This window comes from Clarias gariepinus, chromosome 25, assembly GCF_024256425.1.
Source record: "Clarias gariepinus isolate MV-2021 ecotype Netherlands chromosome 25, CGAR_prim_01v2, whole genome shotgun sequence".
NCBI classification, from domain to species: domain Eukaryota; kingdom Metazoa; phylum Chordata; class Actinopteri; order Siluriformes; family Clariidae; genus Clarias; species Clarias gariepinus.
The window spans coordinates 18,475,312-18,489,487 of NC_071124.1; the positions used below are offsets into that span (position 1 = coordinate 18,475,312).

At 39.6% G+C, this 14,176-nt stretch overlaps 1 protein-coding gene across 7 annotated transcripts in view; it reads right to left on the reverse strand.

The window, feature by feature from the left end:
- The window catches only part of LOC128512870 (receptor-type tyrosine-protein phosphatase mu-like), a 250,241-nt gene extending 241,601 nt beyond the window's left edge, over positions 1–8,640 (reverse strand). For all 7 annotated transcript variants that reach the window (XM_053486353.1, XM_053486352.1, XM_053486351.1 and 4 more), the window contains exon 1: positions 8,403–8,640. In XM_053486353.1, coding sequence (XP_053342328.1) covers positions 8,403–8,475 — 73 coding nt within the window. In that variant the 5' untranslated portion in view covers positions 8,476–8,640. The remainder of the gene's footprint in view (positions 1–8,402) is intronic.
- Positions 8,641–14,176: the final 5,536 nt, after the last annotated feature.

Below are 14,176 nucleotides of genomic sequence, written 5' to 3' on the forward strand. Positions count from 1 at the left end.
CAATCAAACTTCTCTTCTATGTACTATTTCTAACCCATTCAAACTCATTCAAACTCATCTATCTATCTATCTATCATCTGACTATTTCTTTTTTTTTTTTAAATAAATTTAGTCCTGTCCAATTCTTTTTTCCCCGATTTTCTCCCCAATCTAGTCGTGGCCAATTACTCCCCGTCACTAGGGGGCTCCCACACACATCAAGGCTACTACAACCACTCAGTCGGGAGGACGAAAGCTATCCCGTGTTTCCTCCGAACCACGTGACGCGAGCCGACCGCATCTTTTCGAACTGCTCGCTCACGCACCGTTTGGGGCGGAGTAACACACTCGGAGGAAAGCGCTAGCCGCTCCTTCCGTGTGCGCGAGCTCACAGACGCCCCTGATTGGCTGTAGCGCCGTGACTAATGTGGGAGCGCAAGTACCTCTCATCCCTCCCCCCTGAGAGAGCTCGGCCAATCAGCTCTCTCTGTGCCTCCGGCTGTGAGAGGAAAACAGCATCACCCAGGGTTCGAACCAGCGACCTCCGGATGATAGGGCGAGCGCTTTACCACTGCGCCACTCGGAGGCCCATCATCTGACTATTTCTAACTAATCTATCTATCTATCTATCTGTAATCTGACTATTTCTATCTATCTATAGACTCAATCATGAATCTATCTATCCATCAATCTATATATCTGTAACTGTCTATCTGTCTGACACTATCTATCTATCTGTCTTTTAAACCTTTTAAACTTAAACTGTTTTAACTTTTTTAACTTCTTAAACTATTTTAAACTTTTCACACTTTTAAACTTCCATCTCCGGCTTTCTCAAGCCAACTTAAAGTTTGTCTAAACAAACTTTTATATCTAGTTAGTGTTGCTGTTAGTATTACCAGTGGCGTTCAAGTCAAACTGGGACTAAAGACTGTACATCTATGAATGACGATCCTTGCTGAGGTGGCTCGGAGCCTATTGGGTCATTCTTGTGAACATTTGGCGAACAGAATACAGGAGTCCCCCAGAAAGTCCTCCAAGCCATTTCCACATATTTGGACCATAAAAGGAGTTCCTGGGAGGCCAGCGTTTAAGACGTGAAGCAGGAAGTCTGGTTCTGGCTCTGGTGTACTGAGAAAACTTTCTACCAAAGCACTAGTGAAACGCTGGGATAAGTGCATTAGTATAGCAGGGGATTGAAAAGAGAAAGATACATTTTACTCTCATAATGGCCTTCATACAGTACTATTTTATACTGTCACAGAATATTTTATATTACTATGTTGGTCATTGTTGCTATAGTTTGCCACTAATTAATCATACTTTACGCTGCTCCTCTTCTTTATAAGGCTGGATTTACCTCTCCAGTATGTGACCCTGGATCACCCTCTATTGCTTAAACTGTTTCACATTTCATCAAGTTAAATTTTAATCAAATTATCTACTTAATTGGACTATTACACTGAATGATGCATCTCAGTGGTCTAACCTCAGCCCTCAGTGCTTCGGTCCTCTCTGTGCTGGCTCTATTCAAACAAGTCTTGGCTTTCTTACTGTGTTGCTGTGCTCCTGGGTTTCTGTCCTGGGAAGCTGGTCTAAACTGTTTTATACTGATAAACCCTGTTAATTTATACTTTGCTGGGAAATAACTGGTAAGTGCATTAAGTTTGGCGCCATGACCTTAAGTTATTTACATTTTTCGCTCCCTCCCATGGCCACCTGTTACACTGCTGCTGATTTTTTTTTCCACCTGAACTGTATGGCCTGGCTTCCCTCCAGCACTTACAAAACTGCATGCTGCACTGGGAATCGCTCACGATATGCATTATTTTTCACAAACAGACCACTTACAGTCCATCTCAGCGGTAGGAAGCGTCCCTGCATTCGGATCCTTGATAGTCATCATTCCTGCATACGGTGTGATGACAATTATAGCTCATCAAGGCAATTTATCAACCAAAAAATAAATAAAATAGGAAAAGCATCAAGGCTTTTTGGGCATGTCAATCTAAGCGTGATGTTTTCGTTACTTAAAAACACGCTTAACGTACAAAAAGGTGTCATGAAATAATTGAAATAAAATGCAAATAAAAACACTGACTTTATACAGTATGTCTGTTTGAAACCTGAAAACAAACCAATGATTTATTTAGACTCACCCCCGCGGTACAGTACATTAACCACATACAACATATTACATTTATATTTATGATAATGACATTTGGCAGATGCCCTCATTCAGAGTGATTTGCAGCATTCTAGTAATACAGTGGGCTTGTTATTCAGTTTTGTGATGTATGTCCACTGAAACACTAAAAAAGCGTCACCGTGTTTTATTAACTGTCTGCGATAGTACTCCCCTATGTACAATCACTATAAACTCATTATGCACTTCACATCTTATCCTAGGTGACATTGATTTTGGTGCATTTTATCACTCACTCAAACATCAAACACACTATAGTATCCCTTTTTGAGCCTCTGAATCGTCCAGCCTTAATGAACATGCTTGAGCATTTTCCTCAATTTTCATGTCTGAGACAAGAGCATTGGTCAACCACCATGATGATGCTCTCTTACTCTCAATCAGCCCACTTCATACAGAATGCATGCTGAGACTTTTACTTATTCCTGCTCCTCTTTCTCATCCTGCTTTCGCCTTATTCCTTAAAAATACTGTATGTCCCACATGTACAGGGAAACCCAACGAAAACCCAGATCTCTTTTTTTCCTATTATGAGACTATTGTGACTAGGAGTGTAATGAAACACTCCTGTTCCTGAGGTGATTCAAATCGATTTACAATACAGCTTTCACAATTAAATTTAATTAGATTATCAGAACATACTAAACAAATTTTTTATATCCTTATATGTGAACTGATTTAGAAGGTTAATCAAATCGTTAATGCAAATATCTAATCAGCCAATCATACGGCAGCAACTCAGTGCATTCAGGGATGTAGACCTGGGGCCTGGTCTGAGTATTTCTCACACTGCTGATCTACTGGGATTTTCGCTCACCACCATCTCTAGGGTTACAGAGAATGGTCTGAAAAAGAAGAAATACTCAGTGAGTGGCGGATCTCCGGGTGAGAATGCCTTATTGATAAAAAAAAGTTGGCCAGACTGGTTCGAGCTTACAGAAACGCAACATATATATCAAATCACATCTCGTTACAACCGCATGACACATCGAACCTTGAAGCTTGAAGATGAGATACAGCAGCAGAAGACCACACCGGGTTCCAGTCCTGTCAGCTATAATCAGGAAACTGAGCTACAATTCACCAGTCATTATCATTCTATTCGCCAGACAATAGAAGAACGGAAAAACATTGACTGGTCTGAGGAGTTTCAATTTTTGCTGCGACAATCAGATGGTAGGGTCACAACTTGGCGTACACCAAATGAAAATATGGATCCATCATGCCTTGTATCAACAGTCCAGGCTGCTGGTGGTGTAATGGTGAGGTGGATACAGTACGATATATTCATGGGCCATTTGGTACCAATTGAGCATTGTTTAAACGCCACAGCATACCTGAGTGATGCTAATGTCAGACTGGTTTCGTGAACATGACAGTGAGTTTGCTGTACTGTACGGCACCACAGTCACTAGTTCTCAATCCAAAATAATGCATTTTTGGGATGTGGTGCAACGGGACATGCATGATGCTACAGTATCATACCAATATGGACCAAAAGGAATTTCTCTAAGGAATGTTTTTAGCCACTTGCTGAATCTATGCCACAAAGGATTAATGCAGTTCTGAAGGAAACATTGGGTCCAAACCGGTACTAGGTGTAAGTAATGAAGTGTATTTTTACTTTATAGGTTGCACAGAATAGGTCACTGGTGTTCGAACAATGCTGATTTCCATAATGTCCATTGAGCATAGTCACGCACAGCTAGTACACTCCGAGCTGTGACCTTTCGGGATATGCTAACACACTATTTACTGTGTGAATTGCTAGTAGCAGTAATGCTAGTAGTGTAACTTTTAAAAGTGCTTCATTAAAAAAGAGTGTATAACAGAATTCTTGTGCTTAGATGCTCATGTCCTACGCCTGTGGATAAAAAAAAATAAAAAATCAGAAATCCATCACCGCATTAATATTGTAGAGGGAGAAAGAAAAAAAATTTAACACACATGAGGCAACACGAGCTGGTTTTATAGCCTCAACTAGAGCAAATGAGTTTTACCTGCTGTTGTTTTCTTCAGATGGAAAACAAACCTGACTGACCTGGTCATCAGAAAATCCAGAACACACACACACACATAGACATACTGTATATCCAAATACACCCACGCACACACAGAGCTGTCCATACACACACTGAGCTGTCAAGCCTGACCGAGTGTCCAGTTGATCCTCCTGCAAGTTAACAACATCAACAACAACTTGGCTTTTTCTGTACAAGCCTACTTTGCCTATGAATACCTTACCTTTATCAACAATGTTTGAGTGTGTGTGTGTGTGTGTGTGTGTGTGTGTGTGTGAAGTATCACAGCTGTGCTATATATTATTTAATGCCATTTAAAGGGTACAATCTGCACTTTAATCACTGTCAGAGCCGCTCACAGAAGGCTGGAACTTTATTTTTCTTGTTTGTTCTCATAAAGTCTGAATAAATTGCCAAGACTCACGCCAGTATTACATATTTACACATGATCTGGAACAAGCCCAGAGTCTGCTAATCAGCGAAGATGGCAAAGAGAGGAAACTCTTACAAATCACTTAGCATAAATGTTTTTGGTTCACAACATTACAGTGGCTTAAACACACACACACACACACAATGGCCCTTATTCATCAAAGTTGCATACTAAAAAAAATCTAAAATTTTATGTTGAACTGCTCTGCATCTGATTCACGACACTGATTTGAGTGTAATCAATAAAGTCATGCAAAAAAAAAGTCTGCTTGCAACTCCAGTTGCTTATTTACAAGTCAGATACGTTAGGGTGGACAAATCATAAAGCCATTAGCTAGTACACTCTGTAAGTAAAAGCTGTTTTTGTTGCCCAGACTCTTGCATTTCTGTTGCCCAGAAACCTAATTGTCTAAAGGAGGTATGTACCATGATGTAATATTTGCGTACACACAAGCTGGTTGGTTAGATTTACTGAAATGAATAAGTATGGGGTGTAAAAAATACACTCTGGTCACAATTCGATACCCGTGATTCTGCGTACAATTCTCACAAACTAATATGGTGTAACAGAGGTACTAATGCAGTACTAATCCAGCTTGTCACTGTCCTATATTATTAGCTGTGTTGTCCATGTACTGTTGTTATTTTGCAATTACACTGCTATACAACAATAAATATTTATTATGAAAAAATCCTTTTTTTTTGTCAAAACCTGTTGATCTGGATGGAAAGACATCTGCAGTACTCTGTTGTCACTCGCTCAATCTATGCTTGTTGATTGATTCCTATAAATCGTGTACAGAGGACGGTTTCTTCACTGCTACTGCCTGCTTCACCATCGTCCAACTGGTTTGTACTGGGTTTATTTCTGGAGATGACCCAGGCCATGCTTCCAGAAGCCGAATACCATTGTCACATAGCCAGTTCTTCACTAGTTATTTAGTTAATTAGCACAACTAATTAACTGAAAGCCGTGATAGGCTAGAACTAATTAGTGAAATCACCTGTGTTTGCACAAGGAGAACTATAATACGTTGTGTTAACACTTTTGCCCAATACTCTAGTTCACGCAATACTCAAGGTTACAGCACCAATATAACTCATGCTATTGTAAACTGTGTTAATTTGCCACAGGCTGCTGGCATAGAATCTCTTCAAACAGAAGCTACATGAAAGTTTAACATTAAACCAGTAGTGCAGACAGAGTTTACATCTAAAGTATGATTTCTCAGTGAACACTCTCCAGGGTTTCTTATGCTTATATTGATTATAATAGAATTTATTTCCAGTGCATATAGTGGATTAAAAGTAGCAATTAAGGTGGTATAATCTTAAATAATAAAAACAAATATAATAAAAAATTACATTTATAAGACTTATTTACAAACTATTTATTTATAACACTTATTTACAATATAACAAACTTATGAACCCTTGTAAAGACAAAATTGGGTTATTTTATTTCTAGATATTTCTTTTTATACTTTGTCATGAATAACCCACTTTTAAATTATTACTGTTTTTTTTAACATTACTTTTTTTATGATGTAAGCTTTTTTTTTTCCACACCTTCCCAGTCTAACCAACAAGTAATGCATTAACTGTTGATCTCCAGCATGAACAGCCACTGAATGACTTGACACAAAACTTTTTATCTTCTAATGGTTTCAGTGATAAATAATAATTTTATATATACCTATTTCAATTAATGAATTATATCCGATTTAATATCTTAATAAGATTAAAAACTAAAGTTCTCTGATCTACTGATCGTTTCAGCTTTTTAATCCTACACAGCAAATTTGAGTGAGCCATGCTGCCCCCTTCAGGCACATAATGGAACTGATAACGGATACTTCAGAACTGGCAATGAATCTCATGATTTCAAAACTTTAGATATTTACAGACATTCCTCAAAATAAGATATTTTTACTTCATGCACTGTCTTTTTATATATTTTATAATTCCATTTAATAAATGCAGGGGATGACAGGTGCACTGATAAAAGTGATACATTTGTCAAAAGAGGAAATCTACATTTGGCATATGCAGTACCTCCTGAGGGATAGACAGAAAATTTCTTATATGCTCAATACCATCAGAACAGGTGGTGGTGTGAGTAATACTCACTAAATATGGCAACAGGCAAAAAAAAAAAAAAAGTTTTCAGCTCAAGAATATTAACCATGCTCACAGAAAAATATTTCCTACAGTCGAAACATATTAACACTGAGCAAGTTAATTCAGCACTGTAGCAGGATCTGGCTGTAAATTCACCTCTGCGCTGTATTTTGCTGTTTTTTTTTTTTTTTTTTTTGGCCAGTTTAATGTGCACATTTTAATTAGCTGAGGCATTCAGGAAAATCAGTAAATGTGCAGCACAGACTGACTGACTGACTGACTGAGGACAGACTGATGTGCATGATGCCTTATGTATGAAACAAACAATCTTGTAAAATGAGATAAATTAGCCACTTTTGTGTCTCTTTAGGCTCAATGTAAGTGCAAAGGTCATTAATCAATTTTCCTTCTTCAGTAGCCCATGACATGCAGTGCATTAGCTGGTGCAGGACGGCTTGCCATGGGAAGTCTATAATGTCTTTTGATTACAGCTTCTCTGTCTTGCATTCCTTCAATCCTTAAATTTGTTCTTGCAACTACAGTGCAGCACTATAACTCCTATCCGTTCTACACTTTCTTCAAGAGGGTATCTATTCAATTCAGAGTTTGCAAAATAATTCTAATAATAGGCTTGATAACCGTAATGAGCGTGGCAGTGATGAAGTGCTAAGGTCAAGCGCCACTTGTTAATCGCAACCCTGCTGAGGGTGACACAACTGCCAGACTATCACACAGAGCTGTGAAAAACTGAGAAGAGGCGGGAATAAAACATGTTGGGAAAAGAAAGCTCATCAAAATCTAACACAGTGCCGCCGGAGGGCTCCTTCCGACCATTAAGTCGTCGATGCTTCGGATCGATTATTCGATATAAACAGATCGGCAGTAATATGTTTAATGAGTTGAGGAGCATCAATAAAAGGAAATACGTGAGTGCAATTAACACCTATTGTCTTAATGAGTTCATCCTGGGGTTCTTGTAAAAGAAATAAAAGCACGCTTAGACATTCCTAAAGTGTATGTGTGTGTGTGTGTGTGTGTGTGTATGGTTTTTTTTATGCACAAATAGGTAAATGCTTTAAACAGAGTTACAGTTCACTACACCTCGCTTCAGGTCAAACGTGCACTCCTTGTAAAGGATTTTCAAATAAAACCTTTTTTTTTTTTTTTGCTTTACCACAACGTTTCTAAATCAGGTCTCGGACCCTGTAATTTCCGCACCACCACGTCTACAGCCGCTCGGCTCCAGAGCTCCAACATCCACTGAAACTTCCTCTGCTCAAAACAAAACTAACCGTAAACTGTGTGAGGAATAAATGCACAGCTGGAACCCACACGCGTCTGTTCCGCCGCGTGCGCGGGCGCGCGTATATGTGTGCGCGCGTACACATGTACACACACACACATATATATATATATATATATATATATATATATATATATATATATATATATATATATATATAGTATTAAATTGGGCTAGTGATGGCATGCTTCATCAATTAATTTCGGTAAATATTTCCAGCACATCTCTCTTTAAGTTTCGGAGAAACGTTTCGGAGATAACGGACACACCAATAAGGCGCGCGCGCACTTTCTCACACTAAATCACACGGATTTCGAAAAACGGTTAGACTTAGTCCTACCTTTGTACACCTGTCCGCGCGCCGACACCAGGAGCCCGACCGCCGTGACGAGCCAAGTTAAAACTTTATCCATGTCCTCAGTTTGTCTCAGGCGTGTGTCGACCCCCGCGGCCGTGTGGTAACAACGCCAAACTGTGCGCAAACGTCCGTCTTCTTTAGGAGTCGGCACCTCGGACCGTCTTTCCCCCCTTTCAGTCTCTTTCTCCTGGAGTCGCTCTGACTTCTCTCAGGTCTCTTCTCTTCCAGGAGGAGCGGTTAGACTCTCCCTCTCTCTCCTTCCTTCTCTCTCTCTCTCTCTCTCTCTCTCCGGTAGAGGGTGGTGTTTGAGCTCTCGCGCTCCGACCGTTATGTGATTGAGGAGCGCGCGGAACGCAGATAGGAAGGAGAGGCGCGCGCGAGTGACTGCGCGAGCGTCCAAACGGTCGTCGGTGAAAGAGCGCGCGCGCGCTGTCTGTCTGTCTCCTCCCATTGTGGAGTTCGGGACCCACGGAATATGACTAACCGCATCGTCTCATCGCCTGTACCGCGTACCGCTGAGGGGAAAAGAGTTTGTAAAAACAGTTTAAGGGTTAAAGCTAGAAATAAGCCGATCAGCTTTAACGCAATCTGTGGTATTATTATTATTATTATTATTATTATTATTATTATTAAGTTAATTCCCATGTACATGCCTGCCTGTCCTAACTCTCTGGTTAACTTATTATTACAAAGAAATAAGATTTTGTAATGTTGAGTATCTAACGTCTTGTTTACATTAAGCTGTACTTATCGGACAAATGCACTTCCTGTTCAGTAATCGGAGAGTGAATCACAGAGGAGCAATAAAAAAAGTTTTGTCTTTTAATGACTCCAGCGTGTTCATTTCACTTAGACTGTACCACTTCAGAGCTGAAAATATGAGCTAATCCCAGTATACATATTCAGTTTAGCTTTTATAATTAATATCTCTTGGTGCAGGTGTTTGTTTACATTGAGCAAGTATCTTATTAGTAGTTTATTTTAAAGTAGATTATTAAGTCCGGCACATACATGTTCAAAACATCACTTTTACTCAACATTTTGATTTCACTTATGGGGCAGGTAAAATCTTTTGGCAGAAACCCAAGTACTACAAAATTGTGCTCAACTGATTTAAGATGAACATTTTGATTTCATTTATGGCGTTGGTTCAACTTCTGGCAAATACTTAAGAACTGGCAAAGTTTCATTAAATACTGTCCAGCCAGTTTTGTGTAATTCTGTGACAAAATCTGTCTGGACAGACACCCAGACTGACAGTGAGTCGTACAGACATTTTCTTCTTCATCTGCTTCTTTGTCTTTGGGCTATTCCCTTTTAGGGATCGCCACAGCGAATCATCTGCCTCCATTTACCTCTGCATCCTCTTCTCCTCTCACCCCAACTAACTTCATGTCCTCTCTCACTGCATTTGTAAACATCCTCTTTGGTCTTCCTTTAGACATTTCAACCAGTTCAATGCCAGTTTCAACCTCAGCATCCTTCCAACAATACGCTCACAATCTCTCCTCTGAACATGTCCAAACCACCTCAATCTGGCCGCTATGACTTTATCTCCTAAACATCCAACATTGGTTGTCCCTCTGAGGAACTCATTCTTAATCCTATTCATCCTTGTCACTCCCAAAAAGAACCTCAACATCTTCATCTCTGCTACCTCCAATTCTGCCTCCTGTCTTTTTTTCAGTGCTACAGACATACGGATATACAGACATAAAATTTTGTGAGACTGCTTTTGGGTCCTCCAATGTATGAAACAAAGATATCATTGAAAGAGCAAGTTCTGACCAATTTACTGTACAGACAAAAACTTTGTATTTATTTATATAGATACAGGGTCATAGGGGCCTGAAGCCAATCCCAAGAAACATAGGGCACGAAGCGTGGTGCACCCTGGACAGGGTGCCAATCTATCGCAGGGCACACACACTCACACTATCTTTCACACACTACAGGCAATTTGGGAATGCCAATTAGCCTAATGTGCATGTCTTTGGGCAGTGGGAAGAAACCAGAATACCCAGAGGAAACACGAATAGCACTGGGACAACCTGCAAACGTGACCACTGAGTCACAACATTGTCACATGATTAAAACACAACACAATCACAAACTAGTGTTCCATTAATGTCTGCAGATTCAAGTCAACCACACACTTGCGTGCACAAACTTGCCACTTATTTAAGAAGACCTTAGTTAGTGAGAGCTCAAAAAAACAGGAAAAAAATGCACATGAATTTCACAGAGAATGTAACCTCTTTCAGGCCCACTTTCGAACCATGAGACCCTGGAGATATGAAGTGACATCTACTCACTGCACCACCATGCCACCTTCTGGCTTATTACATGACATGCTTGCTTGGTGTAGGCCATGCAAACACAGTAAAATCCCTAGTGTTGATTTAATACTGTAAACCAACTGGAGTCATACAAATCCTGCTCGGTGTTAATTCTACAGTCTAAATATTAATTTGACATTGAGAAATTCACTGTGTATACTGTAGCTTAGGTTGTCACCACTTGTGCACAATAAAGGAATACTTCAGGGTGAAAAAAATCATATAATTCCCCCAGAAAATAGAGTCAACTAGCATTGACATATCTACTGGCTGTTTAGTTTTACTACTGTTAAAAGCAAATAATGGAATTATACTTTATAGCATGCCATGAAAAAAGGCTTAATTGTTACCTCCCTTGCCACTGTAGGTCTAATGCAATGCTAAATAAGTAAACTTCAGATACCAAGCTTGGATCAACTGAACTTTATTAACCTTGGCAAAAACATGAACCAGAATTGTAGTCAGGGTGCAGGCAAAGGTCAGGCAATCATCAAAAATCATAAATTAGGCAAGGCAAGGAGAGTAAAGCAGAAAAGCATGAGTCAATATCAGGGAACAAGGCTTTGATAATGGTGCTGCCTTTGGTTAGGTGATTTTTTTAAATGCTTGAATGATTCATAGGTCACTGTGTGGCGTAACAAATGAACACTGTCCTCTAAAACAGGTCAGGTGCAGGAACTGGACTAAAAATGAGAGCCAAAAACATGCCAAAAATAATACAAAAAAGTCTTTCACGAAGGCTAAAGAACTATTTCCCAAGATTTTATTAAATACAACAAAGTCTGACTCATTGAAAGCAGAAATGAGGGGTTGCTTAAGCCTTTTACTCAGGACCATGCAACATATACTGTATACTGTATATACTGTACATCAGTTTAACATAAAGCAGCATGTCTTTATTAGGAATTTTTATTAGAAAGATTTTTCAGAGGTGGCACAGTGGTGTAATGTTTAGCACTGTGCCCTTACACCTCCAGGGTCCTGATTCGTTCCCGATTCCCGCCTCGTGCTTGGTGGGTTTCCTTCCACAGTCAAAACACATGCAGATTAAGTTAATTGGTGTTCCCAAACTGTCTGTGTGTGTGTGTGTGTGTGTGTGTGTGTGTGTGTGTGTGTGTGTGTTTAAGGTGTACCTTGCCGGTACACCTTACCACGGTATCGAAGATAAATGAATGAATAGATTTTTCAGAAAAAGGTACTAACTGTCTCCTGAAAGGTACAACTGTAGTCCTTAGGGTCTGTTACATACAAGTACTTTAGATTAGTTTTAAAGGGTTGGACCTTTTATTGTAGGACCTTATGTTGTTGGACCTTTTACAGAGGCTAAACTAAGCCCTTAACTATCTATGAACCCCTGAAAAGTGTACTGTACTTAATTAATGTCATTTTGTTCTTGAATGTTTGGATATTAACCAAGTTGCAATTTATACAAAAGTTTGTACCAGTCTACTAATCTGATTGTTTAAATGGTATTCCTAGAGTACTGCACAAAGACATTTGATTGTGTGCATCACTCCACTTTTTTGATGTAACCTAGTAAGTAAGTAATCTAACGCGTTAGGTCCGCTATTTAAGTACTCAGTTATTTAGTTATATTTTCAAAAATGTTATCTGTTATTCAGACAATTTATGTAATCCGTGAGCCAAACAGCAGTGATTCTGTTAGTGTGTGTATGTAACTGTCATCCTACAAGCCCCGCCCCCCATTAAACCCGACCCCCCTGACATGTGGAAAGATGAAAACCTAATCACAGGGCCAAAACTCATGGTGAATCATAATAACCAGTACTCACGGCCACCACGCGAAACCGCGTAGGTGAGATAGGGGTATTAGTAATTAACAGATTATGGGCCAAACTTGGCTGAGTGATGATGGTAGAATAATTATAAAGGCCTTGACTTAAACAACATGCATGAGGAATCACAAAGGAGTTTTCATTTTTTCCAATGGAAAAGTACTCTAACTAGTTACTAGTCAAAAGGTAACGCAGTAATGTAAGTGATTACTTTTAAATGACAGTAACTTTGTAATGTAATTAGTTAGTTTAAAAAGTAATGTCTCCCAACACTGTTCACCACAGGACAAAGTGCTTCAAAGTGAGTATAGGGATCTACACTGCCCGCCCCCCACTGTCCACCCCACAACCCACAAAGAAGGAGTTTAACTAAGTTTTTCCCAGCACATCCAAAAGGCTTTCGATGGTGCCCTTTTCATACATGAAAATTATTCAGTGCTTCTAGAATCACTGTTTTACAATTCAAGCCTGGTGAATCCTGGCATTTTTGTCCTGGAATAAGGCCATGCTAACATACAAAACATAGTCGTGATAACCCAGTCATTCAGCACATTCAGGTCATCAGCTGAGTTCAAAGACAAAGTCGGACAAACCGAATCGACCCTAGAACGTGCAGTAACACTGCCTACAGAGGCTTGTACAGTGGGCACCAGGCATGATGGGTGCATCACTTTATGCACTTCACTTCTTACCTTGATGTGTTGATTAGACTTCAACAACAAGTGGTTTTCTTGAGCCCGAACAGCTTCTTCTTCTTTCAGCTGTTCTTGTTGAGGGGTCGCCACAGCGAACCATCAGCCCATCTAACCTTATCCTTTGCATCTTCTTCCCTTTATGTCCTGTCTCCTGTATCCATACACCATATCTTTGTTCTTCCTCTAGACCTTCTGCCTGGCAGTTCCAACCCTAGCATCCGTCTACCAATATATACTTTATTTACAATCTCAGCTCTATACATGTCCACACCACCTCAATTCGGCCTCTCCGACTTAATCCCCAAAACATCTAACATGGGTTATGTAGGGTTGTCTCTTTAATGGACTCATTAGTCCTAATCCAGGATCTAGTCCCGTGATGCCACTACACCAGGTGTTTAAGTTTCCAACAGTCGATAAAGTTTTTCTTTTTCACAGTTCTTCTGTGAAGTAAACGGTTCAACAGATTCAACACAGTGAAACACAGTAACTCCTTTTCCACAGCCAGGGGGTATATCTTCCAACATGATAGTATAAGAAATAAGGAGATACATATTGCATCAGTTAGGGTTAAACAAATTGCAAATGAATTACATCGAGACTTTCTTTCAAAAAAGTCATGATGCATGGTATAGTAGCTTGTGTTGTTAAGTGTAGGAAAATGAGCCAAGATGGTTTATGAAGACTGTTCTCCCCAAAACAGGTCTATTAATGGCTTTGCTTGCAGTTATTTACTCCATATGTTAGAGACACATTGTGTTTTACTAAACTGTCATTTAAGAGACAATGAGGCAACTTCCATTTCATAAGCCAGAAAATAGGTCTTGACATAAGCGCTGAACTAGAACTAGGTTTTTGGCGGAAGGTTGGCTGATTAAAACCAGAAGCGGAAAAAAAAAAAAAAAACAGAGCTCATTTGGAATCTT